General features: G+C 35.8%; 2 protein-coding genes across 3 annotated transcripts in view; both read right to left on the bottom strand.

The window, feature by feature from the left end:
• Window positions 1-188: 188 nt before the first annotated feature.
• Window positions 189-11,600, bottom strand: selenoo1 (selenoprotein O1). Its single transcript, XM_073850400.1, has 9 exons — window positions 10,934-11,600; window positions 10,528-10,731; window positions 7,340-7,517; window positions 5,922-6,052; window positions 5,540-5,817; window positions 5,217-5,385; window positions 4,462-4,647; window positions 4,102-4,258; window positions 189-1,637 (listed from the first exon to the last, which is right to left on the bottom strand). Exons 1-9 carry the CDS (start codon window positions 11,485-11,487, stop codon window positions 1,419-1,421), a joined length of 2,076 nt encoding a protein of 691 aa, XP_073706501.1. The 5' UTR covers window positions 11,488-11,600; the 3' UTR covers window positions 189-1,418.
• Window positions 11,601-13,023: 1,423 nt separating this feature from the next.
• Window positions 13,024-21,755, bottom strand: part of trabd (TraB domain containing) — an 11,793-nt gene continuing 3,061 nt past the window's right edge. For both annotated transcript variants that reach the window (XM_073850438.1, XM_073850439.1), the window contains 7 exons: window positions 20,143-20,309; window positions 19,923-20,063; window positions 19,673-19,783; window positions 19,311-19,450; window positions 17,054-17,226; window positions 15,396-15,492; window positions 13,024-15,315 (listed from right to left, as the gene is read on the bottom strand). In XM_073850438.1, coding sequence (XP_073706539.1) covers window positions 15,144-15,315; window positions 15,396-15,492; window positions 17,054-17,226; window positions 19,311-19,450; window positions 19,673-19,783; window positions 19,923-20,063; window positions 20,143-20,309 — 1,001 coding nt within the window. In that variant the 3' untranslated portion in view covers window positions 13,024-15,143. The remainder of the gene's footprint in view (window positions 15,316-15,395; window positions 15,493-17,053; window positions 17,227-19,310; window positions 19,451-19,672; window positions 19,784-19,922; window positions 20,064-20,142; window positions 20,310-21,755) is intronic.

The raw sequence follows: 21,755 nt of genomic DNA, 5'->3' as shown, positions 1-21,755 counted from the left end.
GTTTGTTTTGTGTTGTTTAGTGATAGTCCTTTGTTTGTCCTGAACAGTTTAATTGCCCACTGTTCTTCAGAAAAAAATTTCAAGGTCCACAAAGGCATTTTTGTGTATTTGAACCCTTTCTGTTTATGCTTTTTTAGCATTTAGTACTGCCCTTCAGAAGCTACTTACATATTTCCCAGAAGACAAAATATGTTTACCATGTCTTTAATTGAATAAATGTTAAAACAGCTTTCCATACATGAGTTGCAATATCCAAGAACATGTTAGTCCTTCAGTCAATCTGAGAACTGCTGCATGTTTGTTCTTCCATAGCCTTGAAAAACATTAAAACGATGGCTTTGGGAGTCCAATAGATTTTTCGTCTTTCACAACACTAACAAAGAAGAACGTTTGTTTCCCCTGTTATATGCAATAGATTACAAGGAGATTTTTTTCATCTGCAAGCACTTGACACTGTTGAAATCTGCTCTAATATTTTTAGGTGCACATCTGAACCTGTGTTAACATGTTATCCAAGAACTGGGCCCCAGGCACAGACATTCCTCCTTAAATGAAAACAATGGAAGCTGCTTCCCCACACACTCTCACTGAAAAGTTCCCAAATGTCTTTTACAATTGCAAAACATAACCCTCACAGAAATAATCCTGTTGTACAAAATTAGACCACAGACATGCTATTTGCCATGTTTATTAAATTACTACTTTACCTTAGAAATATTGCATAATCATCAGGGATGGTTATAAAAATAATATACTGTAAATAATGTCTGAAAATGTCTTCACAGTTGTTGAAACTATGCTGAAAGACATTAAAATTCCGTTAATTGAGGCAATTTAGGAATGGACACAAAGCAGAAGAAACTACAGTACTTGCTCTGTTGGCTCCAAAATTAAAATGTAAAATGATTTATGCATTTCCAATTACACTTTAAAAATGAACAAGGTGTGTGGTAAGCAAACACTTTCTGTTAGGTTACTATGTACAAGTAAATGTAGTTGCTGAATAATAGACTATTTCAGCTACACATGGATTTTGTGTCAAATCAGCGCTATTGTGTAAGTACATGATTTTAAATAAGACCCTTTAGGAAAATGATTACATTTTTGTGTTTAAACTTAGAGCTTGGTTAATCAATGGCTTGTGCGTTTCATTTTAAAGTCACAGTCACTTTATAAAGGCATAACTTCTATCTTTCAGACTGAGACCTGTCATGGCTAGACTAGTGGTCAAAGTCGTCATTTGCAATCAGTCATATATACAGCGATAAACGTGCATTTAGCCCCCTACACATTATCTCACTGCATGTTTTTAACTGGTGGACAGAAGTTTAATACCTCATTTAATACCTTCACTGACACCTAACCAGCTTCTGCAGGATTATTCTGCTTAAATGAGCAGGTTAGTTGTCATGAAGGTTTTATGACGATCAGGTGACACAGATCTCATTGGCCCACACAGGGGGCTTGCTGTCATATGGGACAAGTACTCGAGCCTCTGCTCCTGAAGTATTGCCTTCTTCTCCGGTCTCATCTCTTTCTCCTGAATCTGCCACTTCTCCTCTTCCCACCCAGCCTGGGTTTTCAAGACCTTCCTGCACAGAGAACGGCTTTTCCAACACTTTCAGAACTCTCTGGACCTAATGGATTTGAGAAGACAAAGTAAATTTAACTGTTCAATAATAACATAACTATTCAAAGGTTTAGGGTCTGTGACGTAATTTTTTTTTTAAAAAATAAATAAATAAAAAAAAATGGTAAAATTGTTCAACGGTCACTTCTGATCAGTTTTATGTGTCCTTCCAAATAGAAGTACTGAAGGAGAAGCTTAGTTCCAGAACAAAAATGTACAGGTAATTTAATTACCCCCTTGTCATCCAAGATCTTCATGTCTTTCTTTCTTCAGTTGTAGTGTTAATTTCGTCACCTATTTTTAATTTAGTCTTAGTCTTAGTCTTGTGCCAAATGTCCTTGTTAGTTTTAGTCATATTTAGTCATTCACAAATCTTTTTTTGTTAGTCAAGTTTTAGTCGACTAAAAGTCTCGTCATTTTAGTCTAGTTTTAGTCAAAAGAAAACTCAAGGTATCTTAGTCAAGTTTTAGTCGACTAAAATTCTTTTAATTTTAGTCTAGTTTTAGTCAAAAAAGAACTCAATATATTTTAGTCTAGGTTTAGTCAAAAATTGTAGTCTTTTTTTAAAATAACACATTATTACTGAGATTATTACTGATACACATTTCAGTAAAAAAAGTGTTTCACATATCTCAAACATTGGTTAAATGTCATAATTACCTGACAAAATACACTTGTTGAATGATTTTTGTTGAATGCAAATGTTAAACGTGTCTGGTTTTCAATTTCTGATTTAGGAGACACATTCACAAATGATTAACCCTTTCAGTGGTGAGTTTAAAATATTCTAGCGGACCCCTGAGAGTGAGTTTTTTTTAAGCGACCGTTATTTTAGAACGTTCGTCCTTATTGTTTCCATGGCGACGCATCAAGCTTGTCACGTGACACAACACAGACACAATAACACTGTATGACAGATAGATCGCTTTTATTTCGTTTTTCCTTTTTTATCCAGAATACTCACACACTTGCTTACCATGCCATGAACTATAATATTCCGATTCACAAATATGTGTGAATTAGTATGTTTCGTCGTTTAAAACCCTATATAAATGATCTGGATCGTAATCTGTAACGTGAGATGGGCGCGGCCATGTTTGTTCGCGCTGCTGTTCAGAGAGTCCTGTCAGCCGTATTTACAGCACATATACATTCATCCGTTTCTCCCGAAATACATGCAAATAAGTGGCTGGTGAACTAGAAGAGGAATAGAGTGAACTTTTTAGTTACTAAGCCTATGTGTATGTGACATGAATAAAACACATCGGCAAATTATATTTGAATAGATTGTTATTTGCTGCTTCCATAGACCTATGTGTGTATTTTGCAAACTCTAAATGTCTCCTTTTACTAGTACTTATGTGTATTTAAATGTCTGAAACCTAAAATAAGCGTTATGTGGTTAAAAACACTGCATAGTTGTGATTATACGACAAGCGCAGAGCTCGTCCGTCTCTGGTTCAGCGCCAGCCAGCGCGCCAAAGCGCAGTTTGAATATTTTAAAGCCGTAACAGCTGATGAAAAAGCAGAGACGATTGTAGACGAAAATGAAGAGAGATTTTATCTTAGTTTTTATTTTATGCAAAACATTTGTCTCGTCTTTTTTCGTCAACAATAATGCATCTTGTCTGACGAAATTAACACTATTCAGTTGTAAAGACATTTTTTTTTTTTTAAGAAAACATTTCAGGATTTCTCTCCATATAGTGGACTTCTATGGTGCCCCCAAGTTTGAACTTCCAAAATACAGTTTAAATGCAGCTTCAAAGGGCTCTAAATGATCCCAGCAGAGGAAAAAAATATACTTTTTTTTACCCTCAAATGCTCGTCTTGTCTAGGTCTGTGTCAACTGTGTGCATTTCGGTTCATGACACTTAGGGTATGTCGGAAAACTCCCATCTCATTTTCTTCTCCAACTTCAAAATCGCCCTACATCACTGTTTTACCTTTTTTCGTAAAGGGTGTTTGATTTTCTTTGTACATTTACTTTGTAAACACTGGGTCGGTACCGATTGCAGCGATGTAAGGATTTTGAAGATGGAGGAGAAAATTAGATGGGAGTTTTTCAACCTACCCTAACTGTCTTGAACTGGAATACACAGAGTACACGCAGAGCTAGACAAGATGAGCATTTGAGGTTAGTAAGTATATAAATTGTCAATTTTATTTAGAAAATAACCAATCATTTCGCTAGAAGAGACCCTTCTTCTTTGGCTGGGGTCATTTAGAGCCCTTTGAAGCTACATTTAAACTGCATTTTGAAAGTTCAAACTCAGGGGCACCATAGAAGTCCATTATATGGAGAGAAATCCTAAAATGTTTTCCTCAAAAAACATAATTTCTTTAAGACTGAAGAAAGACATGAACATCTAGGATGACAAGGGGGTGAGTAAATTATCTGTAAATTGAAAAAAAAATCATATTGACCCCAAACTTTCGAATGATAGTGTACGATAGTGTATGAGTCTCACCTCTGAGAAGTCACCATTTTCAGCTGCCTCTATTGCATTCTGGGCAATATAGTTTCTGAGTACCACATACGGGTTGTTGTTGTTCATCACATGCACTCTCTCCTTCTGCAGATCTTTCACATCAACCCCTGACTCACACTCACGAGCAAGTCGTTGCCTTGAGAATTGGATAGACAAAATGTGCAAAAGTACATAGTAGTTATAAAACAAAATTCACACAGATCTTAAATTACTAAAACAACTACTACTTCCTCTTTAGGTCTTCTTGGTTTTAAATAACAATGCTTTGCAATGTGTTTTTAGTTGGCAACAGGAAATTAATGTATTATATCAAAAGATTTTAAAGTATCCTTTCTGTACCTGTATTTTTGGACCCAGCTGGACCAGTCTTCAGTCTGTTTGGCCCTTAGTTGTTCTGCAGTGGTGTCCATCAGCTCCTTTAATCTTGAGAGCCTTTCCAGCTGTCGGGCGATTGTCTTCCTGTCCGAAATCATCTGGAACAGTGCAGGGTTACTCTGAGCCATGGACAGCAGCATTGCAAGCTCACTATATTGAAGGACAGAAAATATTACTCAACAGAAATATACAAATAAAGATATTTAAACATTTATTTTTAACTTTAACCCATATTATTTTAGATACTTTAGTGTTATTCATATACTATCACAGTAATTATTAATATTTTCAAATCCACTTTTTTCAGTCTGCATTTTCATTTTAGTTGGAGTTTTGCTAATGTTATGTGCTTTTGTCACTTTGTGGTTTACTTTTTATTTTTTAAATATTTAAAATATTAAATATTTTTAATATTTTTAGGGGTTCAAGAACATAGCGCTGAAACCCTATTGTAATTGTTAGAATGGTCACGGATCAGCAATCTCCACGTAAAACTGATCGTGCAGACAAAAATGTAATTCATAGAGACAGGAATTAATTCTTTTTTATAACATAGTAAAATATTATTTTACACCATTTCACAATATAACTGTTTTACCATATTTTTGATCAATTAAATGCAGCCTTGTGAGCATTAGAGTTTTAAAAACATTTACAATTCTTTCTGACCAAATATTTCTGAATGGTAGTGTACATGAGAATATACACAGGGGTGTTACCGTGGATCCATGGTGGGTCTGTTGGCAGCTTTAAGCTCCTCTAGAGAGGCACACTGCTGCAGGAGAAGCTCTGCGGCTTGTTTTATGGCCTCACTTTCATCTTCCCCCTCCTGCTGTGTTGGACAGGAAATCTGACTCAAGCTGCGGAAAGTGTTGGTGAAATCTGCACCTAAGAGGATGGAAAGGTAGAGAGAAATCAGAGGTATAATCATCTACCATCAAAGAGAACAAGCAATTACCCCCCTTTTCTAACACATCTGACACTTTCACAAAACCACAAGAAACACAATCAGTCCAGGATGATTACTTCACTATCTTCATACCAGTGTTATGCATGGTCTGCATAAATTCTGTGATGAGCATCTCATCCTCTGGTTCCTCAGTCCTCAGCAGACCCAGTTTCTTCCTCATGTTGCTTAGATAGAAGCCATTGTAGAGAGGCAGGTACTCATCCAGCACCTGTTCAGCCCGGTCTGGAGGTAAATCAGGCACCAGGGCTTCAGCCAGCCGAGCTAAATTCCAGCGGCAGATGGCTGGCTGGGCTTGGTAAGAATACCGGCCTGAAGTATCGGAAGCATTACAGATGAACTCTGGGTCAAAGCTAGAAAGAAATAACAAGGAAATGAATGTTTATGAATGATTTTCACTAATGCAAATGACTGCTGAACAGTTGGAATAACGTTTGAGGATTATGTCAGACTTTACCGGTCCATGAAGCCAAAAGGGCCATAATCCAAAGTCAGGCCCAGGATGCTCATGTTATCAGTATTAAGGACTCCATGACAGAAACCAACACACTGCCATTGAGCCACCATCCTCGCTGTTCGTAAAGTCACCTAGTAATAAAAATGGAAAAAATCTGCAAAGTTATATCTGATATTGAATGTTTTATATAAAATATGGACCACAAAACCAGTCTTAGGTAGCAATAGCCAAAAATACATTAGGGTCAAAATTATAGATTTTTCTTTTATGCCAAAAGTCATTAGGATATTAAGTAAAGATCAAGTTCCATGAAGATATTTAGTAAATTTCCTACGATAAATATATTGAAACTTAATTTTTGATTAGTAATATGCATTGCTAAGAACTTAATTTGGACAACTTTAAAGGCAATTTTATCAGTATTTAGGTTTTTTTGCACCCTCAGATTGCAGAAACCACACATTAATAGAAGGCTTATTAATTCAGTTTTCATATGACGTATAAAAGTCAATTTCAAAAATTGAACCTTATGACTGGTTTTATGGTCCATGGTCATACATTAAATTACCATTAAATAAATAAATGTTTAAGTAGTAAACAGAATAAGAATTAAAATTAAATATTGTTTTAGTATTTATATATTTATATATATATATATATATATATATATATATGTATATGTGACCCTGGACCACAAAACCAGTCTTAAGTCGCTGGGGTATATTTGTAGCAATAGCCAAAAATACATTGCATGGGTCAAAATTTTTTATTTTTCTTTTATGCCAAAAATCATTAGGAAATTAAGTAAAGATCATGTTCCATGAAGATTTTTTGTAAAATTCCTACTGTAAATATATCAAAATGTAATTTTTAATTTGTAAAATGCATTGTTAAGAACCTAATTTGGACAACTTTAAAGGTGATTTTCTTAGCATTTTGATTTTTTTGCACCCTCAGATTCCTGATTTTCAAATAGATGTATCTCGGTCAATAATTGTTCTATCCTAACAAACTATGCATCAATAGAAAGCTTATTTATTGAGCTTTCATATGATGTATAAATCTCAGTTTTGTAAAATTTTACCTTATGACTGGTTTTATGGTCCAGGGTCACACACATATATATACATATATATACATATATATATATATATATATATATATATATTTTTTTTTTATACTAGCTAACTTAATCACTACTCTAGTGCTAACATGCTCTAATATAGTCTCAGTGGATAAGAAGCTAAATCTGATGATGTTAACCTGCCAAAGTCACTCAGGTAAAGAAGGTCACTAAGGATTAAGACCAACAAATAACTGCAGGAACTAAAAATAAAAAAATGGTCTTGTGTTTCAATGGATCAATACCATTACCACAGCACTGATATTATTAAATCAATGAATAGGCCTCAGTCTACCTCTCTGAAGAAAGCGGTATTTCTCTCAATGCGGTCTGAGTGATTTTGATGGATTTCTGGGTAGAAGGTCTCAATGACGTAATCCAGCATCTGGGTTCTGATCTCATCGTGGCCATAGCTGGGACCTTGACGGCCAGTGAACTCATCAGCTCTTTTGAAGATCTCAAATGATCCAAACCTATATCAAGAATCAGGTCAACATATTAACATCTAGAACACTGACAGCTAGACCTGAAACACCTTTACAAGTCACACTATTTAATTGATTGATATAAAAAGTGAAGTTTTGTAAATCAAGTAGGTCAAAAAGGGATAGTTAGGACATGGTTGTTACTGTTAGCTAAAACTTAAAACTAATTTAAATCAAGCTGAAATTAAATAAAACATGAATATGAATGAATTTGAATTCTTTGCTTAAATACTAACGAAAATAAAATAGGCTGAAGTACTAAAATTACTCAAATAAAAATGTAAATAAATTAAGGATGAATTGAAATATAAAAAAAAAAAAAAAACTGACAAAGCACCGAATTGTAAAAATACTAAAAATACAAAATAAATGTGGTTTAAAATCTACACTACCAGTCAAAAGTTTTTGAACAGTAAGATTTTTAATGTTTTTTTTAAGACGTTTCTTCTGCTCACCAAGCCTGCATTTATTTAAACCAAAATACAGCAAAAGCAGTACAATTTAGAAATGTTTTTGCTATTTAAAATAACTGTTTTCTATTTTAATATATTTAAAAATGTAATTTATTCCTGTGATTTCAAAGCTGAATTTTTAGCATCATTAATCCAGTCACATGATCCTTCAGAAATCATTCTAATATTCGGATATACTGCTCAAAAAAACATTTATTATTATCATTATGTTGAAATCAGCTGAGTAGAATTTTTTTCAGGTTTTTTTGATGAATAGAAAGTTCAGAAGAACAGCATTTATCTGAAATAGAAACTTGATAAAATGTCTTTATCATGACTTTATCAATTTAAACCATCCTTGCTAAATAAAAGTATTAATTTCTATAACTTTTCATAGAAATGTAAAGTATATACTGGTCCTTCTCAAAAAATTAGCATATTGTGATAAAGTTCATTATTTTGTGTAATGTACTGATGAACATTAGACTTTCATATATTTTAGATTCATTACAACACAACTGAAGTAGTTCAAGCCTTTTATTGTTTTAATACTGATGAAAAACCCAAAATTCCTATCTCAAAAAATTAGCATATCATGAAAAGGTTCTCTAAATGTGCTATTAACCTAATCATCTGAATCAACTAATTAACTCTAAACACCTGCAAAAGATTCCTGAGGCTTTTAAAAACTCCCAGCCTGGTTCATTACTCAAAACCGCAATCATGGGTAAGACTGCCGACCTGAGTGCTGTCCAGAAGGCCATCACTGACACCCTCAAGCAAGAGGGTAAGACACAGAAAGAAATTTCTGAACGAATAGGCTGTTCCCAGAGTGCTGTATCAAGGCACCTCAGTGGGAAGTCTGTGGGAAGGAAAAAGTGTGGCAGAAAACGCTGCACAACGAGAAGAGGTGACCGGACCCTGAGGAAGATTGTGGAGAAGGACCGATTCCAGACCTTGGGGGACCTGCGGAAGCAATGGACTGAGTCTGGAGTAGAAACATCCCCAGGTCAAGCCACTTTTGAACCAGAAACAGCGGCAGAAGCGCCTGACCTGGGCTACAGAGAAGCAGCACTGGACTGTTGCTCAGTGGTCCAAAGTACTTTTTTCGGATGAAAGCAAATTTTGCATGTCATTCGGAAATCAAGGTGCCAGAGTCTGGAGGAAGACTGGGGAGAGGGAAATGCCAAAATGCCTGAAGTCCAGTGTCAAGTACCCACAGTCAGTGATGGTCTGGGGTGCCATGTCAGCTGCTGGTGTTGGTCCACTGTGTTTTATCAAGGGCAGGGTCAATGCAGCTAGGTATCAGGAGATTTTGGAGCACTTCATGCTTCCATCTGCTGAAAAGCTTTATGGAGATGAAGATTTAATTTTTCAGCACAACCTGGCACCTGCTCACAGTGCCAAAACCACTGGTAAATGGTTTACTGACCATGGTATTACTATGCTCAATTGGCCTGCCAACTCTCCTGACCTGAACCCCATAGAGAATCTGTGGGATATTGTGAAGAGAAAGTTGAGAGACGCAAGACTCAACACTCTGGATGAGCTTAAGGCCGCTATCGAAGCATCCTGGGCCTCCATAACACCTCAGCAGTGCCACAGGCTGATTGCCTCCATGCCACGCCGCATTGAAGCAGTCATTTCTGCAAAAGGATTCCCGACCAAGTATTGAGTGCATAACTGAACATAATTATTTGAAGGTTGACTTTTTTTTGTTTTAAAAACACTTTTCTTTTATTGGTCGGATGAAATATGCTAATTTTTTGAGATAGGAATTTTGGGTTTTCATGAGCTGTATGCCAAAATCATCAATATTAAACAATAAAAGGCTTGAACTACTTCAGTTGTGTTGTAATGAATCTAAAATATATGAAAGTCTAATGTTTATCAGTACATTACAGAAAATAATGAACTTTATCACAATATGCTAATTTTTTGAGAAGGACCAGTATATAAAAAATACATATACTGACTCCAAGCTTTTAAATTATATAGTGTATTATGTTACAAAAGCTTTTTATTTCAGCAAATCAGCATATTAGAATGATTTCTGAATTTTAATGTTTTATTTTAAATAGTAAAAATATCTCAAAATGTTGCTGTTTTTGTATACTTTGAATTAAATAAATGCTTGGTGAGCAGAAGAGGCTTCTTTAAAAAACATAAAAAAATCTTTGGAAGTGTATAAAAAGTAAGAAGTACTGTAAATCATTGTCAAAAAGAAATTGTAGAGACACTGTTGTTATTGTTAGCCAAAAATATATTTTTTAAAATCTTAAAATCTTTAATTCAATAAAACATGGATATTTGATTAAAAGCATCAAATAAAAATTTCATTGCTTTTAATTCAAATAAATTAAAGCCAAATAGAAATAAAAAAAAATAATGGAAATGACAAAAGCACATATAATTATTGAATCGTAAAAATTCCAAAAATAAAAAATAAATAAATGCAATTGAAAAACTAAATAAATATAATAAAATATAATAAATAAACTTTTACTACTTAACATTTAAGAACAAAACAAACTACTTAACGTTACCTAATAAAGCTGGGAGCAATGCGCAAGACCACAGAGCATCTTTCCATGCGTGGATTGCCATCGTAGTTGATATCCCTCATGACTCGTGAATCTGACGTCACTACTGATCCAGCTCTCGTGGTCGGGATTCCCAAGGCAAAAACTGCCTCGCTGCAGAGGAACTCACGTATGCTGGAGCGCAAAACCTTTCGCCCATCTGCTTGTCTAAAAAAACGCAAAAAAATTTGACAAAAATCTTTAGTAAAAAGGAATTTTGGTAAAAGTTTATATTTTTGTTCACTTTCTTTTCTTGCTTCTTTTTATACTACGCAAGGTGTAAAATAATACCCCTTTAAATGTTGATGGCATCTAAAGAAGGATAATTTGCAAAAGGAAAATAAGACCCAGAATATCCAACATGATATACCTAGAGTACGGTGTCAGTCCAGCACCCTTCACCTGGATCTCCCAGCGTCCAGTGGGATTCTCATTGAGTAACTCAGGGCTCTGATCCACCGGTGCTTTCACTTCTCCCAGATAACATGCAGCTCCATCCCCAAGCTGTCCTGCAAACTGTCCAAACTGGTGCCCGCAGTAGCAATGGGCAGCAGGCTCTGATCCTGACATCACTTTGGACCCACTGAGATACTCTGGGCCCAGTGGATCCCTCAGAACCTCATCAGCATCAAGACCCAGCAGTCCTAGAGCTGGACCTGAAACTGCCACAAACTTTGGGTTCTTTAGAGGGGTGGGTTGTACTCTAGAAAAGCAGGCCCCACGGACCTGTCGGACCCCTGGTTCGGTGGACGGGTCCAGTGGAAGTTTTTTAAGAGCAACATTGTCAAACTCCAGTCGTTCGAGGCAAGAACGACTCATGCTTATGCCCATGTCGTCCATTCCTGCATGTGATATAGATCTACGTAAAATAACACCGGTACATGCGATATAAAGCCGAGCTAAACGCGCTCCAGAAGAAGCCATTCACATCGTACTAATGTCTAATAAAGCTTGTTAGTTAAGTAGACTTGGGAAAACTGACAGTCATCCTTACGTAACTGCGAAGAGAACCGAGCTGTTCGCATATGTTTGCGGAAATCTGGTCCGTCGTTGTTTTTGTTCCCCCTGGAAACAAACACCTAACGTTAGGGTTCGAACGGACTTCAAGGAATAGTTGACCCATTCACTCAGTCCACATTTACATTCACTGAAAAGTCAACATACAGAGCAATTACCTTTACAGTTTACCATTAATTTACAATATAGAATGGCAATGTAAGATATCTTACGTATTCTGGAAATCTGAATAAAAAATATTTTAAACCTGAAAGTGCAATCTCATTGCTGTTGCCATGTTTGCTCATGTTTATTCATGTAATGCAGGAATTCCTAAACGTTTCTGTAAGAACCACTTTGACAAAATATTTACTTGGTTACACTGACATGCAGGCGAACAACTAAAATATTTTGTAGTGTTCAAGTGTTACAATTGTCTTATTCGACATTTTTTATGTAATCACTACAGTAGCTTTTTTTCAACTCACAAACCCACTACAATTCTTATTAAGCCTAAACTAGGTAAGCCTCATGTAATGTTAAATGGATTTTAATGGATTTTGTTAACAAAAAAATGGATTATAATTTCTTTCTCTCTGCCTTTTAATGTCAATATGGTACCTTTAATGGTAGTTTAACACAAGTTAGACAAAAAGAAACCAAAAAGTAGTCAGGCTTTTTAACTCACAACAGTTCCTACATTAAGCCTAAACTGGGTAACCTTTGGGTAATGTAATGTTTCATGGATGTTAATATAAAAAAATATTATAATTTCTTTTTCTTTGCCTTTATTATATCAATATGGTACCATAAATGGTAAGTCTAAAACAAATTAGACAATAAGTAGCCTAATATAAAAAGTATGTAGCTTTTTATCATCTCTTACATTAAGCCTTTGATATCAAAAATGGATTGTAATTTCTCATTGCTTTTAATGTCAATATGGTACCTTTATTTAAAAAAGTAGTCAGGCAGCTTTTTATTAACTCAAATCCACTACAATTCTTACATTAAGCCTAAACTGGGTAACCCTTGTGTAAAGTATATTGCATTTTTAATGGATTTTGATATCAAAAAGTGGATCATAATGTCTGTCTTGTTGCTTTTTTATACCAATATGGTACCTTTAATGGTAAGTTAGTCAAAAAGTAATCTAAAAAGTAGTTGGGTAGCTCATAAATTTACAAACACACTACAATTCTTACATTAAGCCTAAACTGAGTAAACCTTGTGTAATGTTTATTGGATGTTACGCCAATATGGTACCTTTAATGGTCAGTTTAAAACAAATGAGACAAAAAGTAATTTAAAAAGTAGTCAGGTCGTTTTTTTATCAACTCACAAACCCACTACAATTCTTACATTAAGCCTAAACTGGGTAAGCCTAACATAATGTTCAGTATGCTTTGACAAATATTTGGCTTTTTGAAAATCAAGGACAAAAAAATGATAGCACTAACAAAAGAAGTGGGACCATTTATTCCCCTTTTCCACAGTTAACAATGGTTAGAAAAAATGAAATTGGAGGAATAATGCTGAAGGATTTACAAAAAGAGATGCATCAAATATACCACTGACCATTTCTCACCCAACAATTGCAGCAGATCTAGATGATCATAAAGTAAAACTGCATGAGGAAGACAGATTTAGTTTTCAGGAAGACAGCAACATTGAAGACAAATATTAATGGGAGAGCTAGATTACTGGGATTCTTTTTAATACATTGTATTAAATCAATCAATTAGCCAACCAGTTAATTCGTTTGCAACCACCTTGCACCATAATTATGCTAAAATTGATGTTGCTATACAAATAGAAATACTCATTAAGCACCAGGGCACTGACAAACATCTCAGAATGCTAATATACATTTGAAATCAGTACGATATGTTGTAAAAACTCCAATTAAATAATCCCCACAAGCCATCTACACAAGAAATCATGCAGATACATCCATATAGCCATCTCCTTCTGTGGCATACCTGTATATGCACATGGCATGCATGCAAAGCTTTAGCCAAATCTTAATTTGAGCCCTACTAGTTCAAAACAGGGCATTTTCCATTCAGCATCTAAATGTTTAAAAGTACAACACATGGTATTAGCATTCCCCGCCACACGATGTGCTTCAAATGTGCCTGTGACCTAGATGTCACATTTAAAATTGTATTTCTGTCACCCAATAAGACAGTTGTAAAACGCTACATGGAAAAACAAAGATGTGAAGCAGCAGCTCCAGTAGTATAAGGCTTTAAGCTCACAAACAGCAGAAACACTCCCATCTTTCCTCCACCCATCCATACAAAGCATGATTTCTAAATTGTGCCATCATGGCCCATGCTAGTAATGGCTTTTCTGACAACTTTCATTCACTTACTCTTGATTTCTTAGCATTTGGTTTCTCTACACTTGCAGTTTCAAGTCATTTAATGTCTCATGTGATTGAGTAAGAGGTGAACTATAATTACGAATGACTAGATATAAAAAACACATTTCATTCTACCATACTGTAAACATTATGTTTATTTCCAATTTAGTGAGATTAACCTTTAGGCAACTCAGCTTCTATAAACAGTAGCAGAAGACTGGTCTTGATCTCTCATCTTAAAACAAAATATTGCATAAACACCATGCAGCTTGTCTAATTAATTGCATAATGCACTAACCTCTAGAGACTTTCCATTAGCAAGAACCAATTATGAAACTGTGTGAGGGAAAAAACATGAGTCCAGATTTAATAGTACCCATTTATTATGACCATATGGAGCCAGAGCAAAACACCCTGGCCATTCTCTGTTCCTTTTAGCCCTTTTCAGGTCATGTGGTGGGAGGCACTTGATAGCTAGCATGGGCAAAGTTTATGTTGGGCTTATCAGGTAACTAGAAAAACCAAGCAACCGTGCTTCCCTACAAAGAGTGAACATTACTGGATGTGACTTGAAGCTCTTAAACACTGTGCTCGGTTGCTTCAACATACAAATTCAATCAATACTTTGGTCATGATGTGCATTAGATGTATTTATCCATTTGAATAAAATCTTAGTAATGCTTTTCTTTACAAACGGTCCTATTGCGCAAGACTTTAAAAATTAATTCTGGTATACTGTTCCATTATCAAAAAGTTGGCTCTTAATGAACTAGAGATTACGGGAGGTCTTGATTAAAATGTTGACTCATGGGGAATAACAATACTAGACTGCTGAACGCCACCTGCTGGGAAACCAAACGCAGTATCCATTTGCAGGAGCCAACTAACAACGTAAAACTTCAGTTCAAGTTGAATGATAACGTGGGAGTTCCGGCTGCAGCTAATTTCCTAGTAGGTCATATTTTAAGAATGAGGAAAAGGGGAAAGAAAGCACGGTCCGATTTCTTTGGCAGTACAGCTCTGCGTCCACAGAGCAGATGGACAGAGGGTTGAGGAGGTAGAGAGCTAGTTGAAAACTTCCACCCCATTGTTTATTTCTTATGGGATGGAGACGTTTGCCTCTAAACTTCCTCTTTACCCAGCCACCATCCTGTAGTTAAGGCTATTGGTGTTCAGTGTGACATCCACATCTCACTGCTGAAAAGTCTGTGCCGGGTCAAACGGAAGGCGTTCGTATATTTTCAAGCAATGATTGGACTGTCGGTAAGGAGAGTACCGCCCTCCCCACGCCCTTGCTGGCACGAAAGCAGGCGTAACCCAGAAGCCCCCACACGGCTCCCTTGAACACGTGGCGTACTACCCAGCCAAAGCGAGACGGTGGAGCCACACTAAGAGAAAGAGAAACAGATTTTGTCATATATCTGGTACTATTAGATACCAAAGTGCATGCAACTGTGCCAGTATGTACCTCATGATTTCATGAATATTGAGCTCTTTGTCCCAGTTCCTCTCAATACCAGGAACATGACCCATCCCGACCACTCCAACCACTACAGCAGGCACTTCTGAGAAAAACAAAAAAGACAACGTATGAATAAGAGATTTCATGTAACAACAAGGAACATGACTCCTAATACGTTTCTAGCTTGAATGAAGTTCACAAAATGGAAAATTCTGTCATTAATTACTCATCCTCATGTCGTTCCAAACCCGTAAGACCTTCATTCATCCTTGGAACACAAATTAAGATATTTTTGATGAAATCTGAGAGCTTTCTGACCCTGCATAGACAGCACTGCAACTGACACATTCAAGACCCAGAAAGGCAATAAAGATAATGCGTTGTTGTACTGTCGTTAAAGTGTGTTGAAGACTGACACGGAAGAGCAAAAATGTGAACAAAGTCATTATTTTTGCCATCTCTGCACACAAATTGTATTCTCATAGCTTCATAAAATGTGACCCTGGACCACAAACCAGTCTCATGCAGCAGAGGTATATTTGTAGTTGCCAAAAATGCACTGTATGGGTCAAAATGATACATTTTTCTTTTATGCCAAAAATCAGTAGGATATTAAGCAAGGATCCTGTTCCATTAAGATAGTTTGAACATTTCCTACTGTAAATATATCAAAACTTGATTTGATTAATAATATGCATTGCCAAGAACTTCATTTAAACGACTTTAAAGGCCATTTTTTCTCAATATTTAGATTTTTTTGTACCCTTAGATTTTAGATTTTCAAATAGTTGTCTCTTGGCCAAATGTAGTTCTATCATAACAAACCATACTTCAATGGAAAGCCTATTATTCAGCTTTCAGATGAATTTAGATTCAGATTTTATTGTTCTCAAAGAGGAAACTCATTTTCACAGACTGTACCCAAGCTATACTGCACACATTTTTTTGCAATCTTACAAGTGTATGACCCAGGAGGTAGTAGCATCAACAAAACGACCTCACGTCACACACTTCCTGGTTTCTGTGAGTTTAACATTCTAATGGTAGTGGGTACAAAACTTTTCCAGCAGTGTGCTTTTTTATGAGGTAACTATGTCTTTATATCTACAGCCTGATGGCAGAAGAGTAGAAAACTAATTAAGAAGACGCCTAGGATTTTTTTTATTACAGTATTTGCCCTGTGAATGATAGCATTACCAATAAGAACTGTCAGATAAGGAGTAGAAATTTGCTATTTTAGAATTTAGAATTTCGATATTTTAACAATGTTCTTACTAGCTTTCTTGGCCCCAAACGTGATAGTTGCGTTGCTGTCTATGCAGGGTCAGAAAGCTCTCAGATTTCATCAAAAATATCTTAATTTCTGTTCTGAAGAATAATTAATGACAGAATGTTTATTTTTGGGTGAACTATCCCTTTAAAAGAAGATAAAAATGGGGAAAAAATTAAGTGAGTGGGAACCAAAAGTGTTTGGTTACCAACATTCTTCAAAAATATCTTCATTTAAATTCCATGAAAATAAGTCATACAGGTTTGGAATGACACAAGGGTGAGTAAATTACAGAATCTTCATATTTGGATGAACTACCAAGAATTTTCCCTAAAACAAAGTAGCATCACTTCAAAGCAGAGCAGTGGAAAAGACTGCGGCATGCAGTACTCACTCTCAGCATTAGGAGGCGCCTCCACACAGCGCGCTGCCTGTCTAAGTGTGTGTGTGAGGTAGATGTCTCGTTCTGCAACAATAGTGCGGTGGAGGGCTGGAAACTCGCCGATCATCTCCGACATGGTCTGCTCCAGAAGATCCTTTTGTTTACACTTTTCTACATCCTCCTTGCTGATAAAAAAACAAAAATACATACCGAATTCAGATTCATTCAAACAAAAACAACAAAGTCCAGGCCATATTTCACCTACAATAAGACAGTGTTTTTCTTAAAATGGGATATCTTAAAGGGGTAATTCACTCAAAAATTATAATGTTGTCATAATTACTCACCTTCATGTTGTTTCAAACCTGTGAGACCTTTGTTCATTTTTGGAAAACAATTTGAGATATTTTGGATGAAATCCGAGAGCCTTCTGACCCTGCATACACAGCAACGCAACTACCACACTCAAGGCCCAGAAAGGTAGTAAGGACATTGTTAAAACAGTTCATGTGGCATCAATGTTTCAACTGTAATATTACGAAGCTATGAGAATACCTTTTATGCGCAAAGAACTATATTATTCATCAATTTCTTCTGTTTCGCATCAGTCTCCATCACCATTCACGAGAGTAGAACCACTGATGTCGCATGGACTATTTTATCAATGTCTTCACTACCTTTCTTGGCCTGAGAATGTTTAGCTGCGTTGCTGTCTATGCAGGGGCAGAAAGCTCTCAGATTTCATCAGTAAATATCTTAATTGTGTTCTGAAGATGAACGAATGTTTTATCGGTTTAGAACATGTGGGTGAGTAATTAATGACAGAATTTTCATTTTTGCCTGAATTAACCTTTTAACAACAGTTATTAATTGTCATTAAAATAATGGTCCTAAGTAAAGCCTTTAAGCTTGTTGTAATTTCATGCTTAATTTAAGCATTAAACCTCACCGCTCCAATTCTCATTAACGTCATAAAAAAAAAAAACACAACGTATTATCATTAGTGTAAGGCTTTATTAAAAAACAATTGAAAGAACAGTAATATATAATTTAATTTGTGATCCATGGTCGAATTTGCTGCACTGCATCTATGCAGATTAAAAAATACCAACAATAAAAATATGATGGCTGTCCATCAATTCAATTTCTTTTTAATATTTGTGACCCTGGACCACAAAACAGGTCATAAGGGTCAATTTATAAAGCTTTCTATTGATATATGAAATTTATAAGCTTTCCATTAATATATGTGACCCTGGACCACAAAACCAGTCATAAGGTAAAATTTGACAAAACTGAGATATATACATCATATGAAAGCTCAATAAATAAGCTTTCTATTGATGCATAGTTTGTTAGGATATGACAATATTTGGCCGAGATACGTCTATTTGAAAATGTGAAATCTAAGGGTGCAAAAAAATCAAAATACTGAGAAAATCACCTTTAAAGTTGTCCAAATTAAGTTCTTAACAATGCATATTACTAATCAAAAATTACATTTTGATAGGTTTACAGTAGGAATTTTAAAAAAATCTTAATGTAACATGATCTTTACTTAATTTCCTAATGATTTTTGACATAAAAGAAAAATCAATAATTTTGACCCATATAATGTATTTTTGGCTATTGCTACAAATATACCCCAGCGACTTAAGACTAGTTTTGTGGTCCAGGGTCACATAGGGTTTGTTAGGATAGAACAATATCTGGCCAAAACAATATATTGAGAAATTTGCCTTTAAAGACGTTTAAATTAAGTTCTTAGCAATGCATATTACTAATGAAAAATTAAGTTTTGATATATTTATGGTAGGAAATTTACAAAACATCTTCATGGAACATAACCTTTACGTAATATAATAATGATTTTTTGGCATAAAAGAAAAATCTATAATTTGGACCCAATCAGTGTATTTTTGGCTATTGCTACAAATATACCTGTGCTACTTAAGACTGGTTTTGTGGTCCAGAGTCACATTTTTATTATTAGTATATCAATTTCAGTGAGAATAGCCCTCAAATTAATAAAAGACATTACTGTGGCAGAAGAAATAAGTGCCTTTAGAACTTAATATAATAATTGAACATAAGCGTATTGCTTTTTTTATGTAACGCATGCAGATCGGCATCTTTGGCTGTTGCGTCTTGGTTTTTTTCCTGTCTCATTTTTAAGACACCATATAAAATTCTAGATTCTAGGCGACTTCTTAAAAATGTCAAGGAGTGATCAATGAGCGTATAAAGACAAAGTGGTCTAGCTATGTACCTGATGGGGTCAGAGAGGAAGCACAGGCCCCAAGCAAGACGAGCCTTCTGCCACAAGCTGAGAGCAGCTATTGCACGCTTAAAGGTTACTGGAATGGGCCGATCCCCAAGATGAAATTTACAGAAGGGCACTTTTCCTGCCTGCATTGGGCAAAACAGAAGAAAACGCATAATTTATTTATGCAGATCAGTCTTTGCTGTGACATGCACCACGGTGTCCAAAGGTTTCATGTTCCAGGTTTCGTGACTACGTGCATTTATTGTTCTTTGATAATTGGTGACATCTGCTGGGAGTGAGAAACGAGTGCATGAGTTAGAGTGCATGTCAGGAACATGAGCAAGAGCATGAGCATTCACACTGACCTCCTTAAAGGCTTCTCTAAACTCTCCTCCGGGGGCCATGCCCAGCTGTTCTGTAATGTGAGCCGAGACTTTGAGCAGCAATATCTGCATGAGGCCAGACATCACTCCATTCTGACATGAGAAATGAGAAAATAACAAAACAGGGAGTAGAAATGAAGTTAGACTGGTAACATGTCGATAAATGAATGCAGTGGAATGTGTTTGACAATATAATAACCATGTCAGCACACTCTTGGGTTTCATGGCTGACCTGTTTAATGGCCTGCTGGACCTTCTCCAAGTTAATGTCTTTAGCCTCTTTTAGCAGCGTTTTCTCATCCATCTTCAGCATGGATACTCTGTACTGGCACAGCTCCACCACCACCACATCTGGCTGGACTGCTCGGATCGTCTGAAACAAAGAGCGTCAGGTTTGATGAATCAGTATGAAAACTGATGCTAGTCCATAAAAAGAGAAAGCCAATGCTTACAGTGGCAACATCCTTCTTGCTGCTGTCGCTAAAGTGGGCAGTGCCAACCAGGTATACAATACTGCCCTCAGGTGTGGTGAGACGCGTCACAGTGTCCGGCAGATCTGGTTCTGTTTGCCGGCGCTGGGTACGGACTTGCCACAACACTTCCACTGCCTCAGAGTCCGCTAAATAGACAAACAAAAATGTAATACCAAGATCACAACATGCTTTTTATCATATATATGGCCAAAATATTTTAGGAGAACCAGTTTCAGAACTGAAAATCAGAAACGGAAATGGAAACTGAGTTATAAACAAAACTATGTAAATAGTCTTCTTTCCATATGAGCTCATAATAAAAAACAAAACGTTGCATGTAAACCAGATAGTAATGGAAAGATCAGTCATGTGATCTCCTTTTCAAGCAAGTACTGGCAAACATTCAAAGGATGAGCTTCAGAAAATATATGGTTTGAACTTTTGTGGTGGTGTGAGGTTTGGAAAAAGTTGAATACTTAGATGAACTAAAGTAGTCATGTGCACTGTTAAAAGCTGTTTGAAAACTAAATAAAAACATTTGAACAATAAATTGGCAGGAAAAACTAAAAACAAACATTGCCAGTCAAAAGCTTTTGGACAGTAAGATTTATGTTTTTGAGAGCAGTCTCTTCTACATTTTTTGATTCAAAGTACAGTAAAAACAGTGAAATTTTGAAATATTTTTTACTATTTAAAATAACTGTTTTCTAATTGAATATATTTTAAAATGTAATTTATTCCTGTGATTTAAAAGCTGCATTTTTAGAATCATTAATCCAGTCACATGATCCTTCAGAAATCGTTGTAATATTTTGATTTGCTGCTCAAAAAACATTTATTATTATTGTTATTATGTTGAAATTTGGATTTTTTTGGTTTCTTCGATGAATAGAAAGTTCAGAGGAACAGCAATTAACTGAAATAGAAATCTTTTGTAACATTTTACTTTACTTTAATAATTTGTATTATTTCTATCCCATACAAAAAAAAAAAAAAAAAAAAAAAATTATATATATATATATATATATATATATATATATATATATACAGGGGTTGGACAAAAAAACTGAAACACCTGGTTTTAGACCACAGTTAGTATGGTGTTGGGCCTCCTTTTTTTGGCCAATAGAGCATTTCGTCTTTGGAATTGTCATATACAAGTCCTGCACAGTTGCCAAAGGCATTTTGAGCCATTCTCCTCTTGCAGATCAGGGGTCAGGTCACTACATGATACTGGTGTAGGAAAATGTTATCTGACTCGCTCCTCCAAAACACCCCAAAGTGGCACAATAATATTCAGATCTGGTGACTATGCATGCCATGGGAGATGTCCAACTTCACTTTTCTTGTTCATCAGACCACTCTGTCACCTGTCTTGCCTGTGTGTACTGGTGCATTATCATCCTGATACATGGTACCACCTTCAGAGTACAATGTCTGAACCATTGGGTGCACATAGTCAACGTTCACACCTGTTCTTACTGGTGGAATGTGCAGTCAGTGAAGATTGGCCACCAGGCTGCAAAAATATAGCCATGAAACCTCCAACATTATATTGGCCAGTGTTTCAGTTTCATTGTCCAACCCCACAG

The sequence above is a fragment of the Garra rufa genome, chromosome 11 (genome assembly GCF_049309525.1).
Source record: "Garra rufa chromosome 11, GarRuf1.0, whole genome shotgun sequence".
Lineage (NCBI taxonomy): Eukaryota > Metazoa > Chordata > Actinopteri > Cypriniformes > Cyprinidae > Garra > Garra rufa.
Note: the sequence above shows the minus strand (reverse complement) of the source record. Positions and strands in the feature narration are given on the sequence as shown.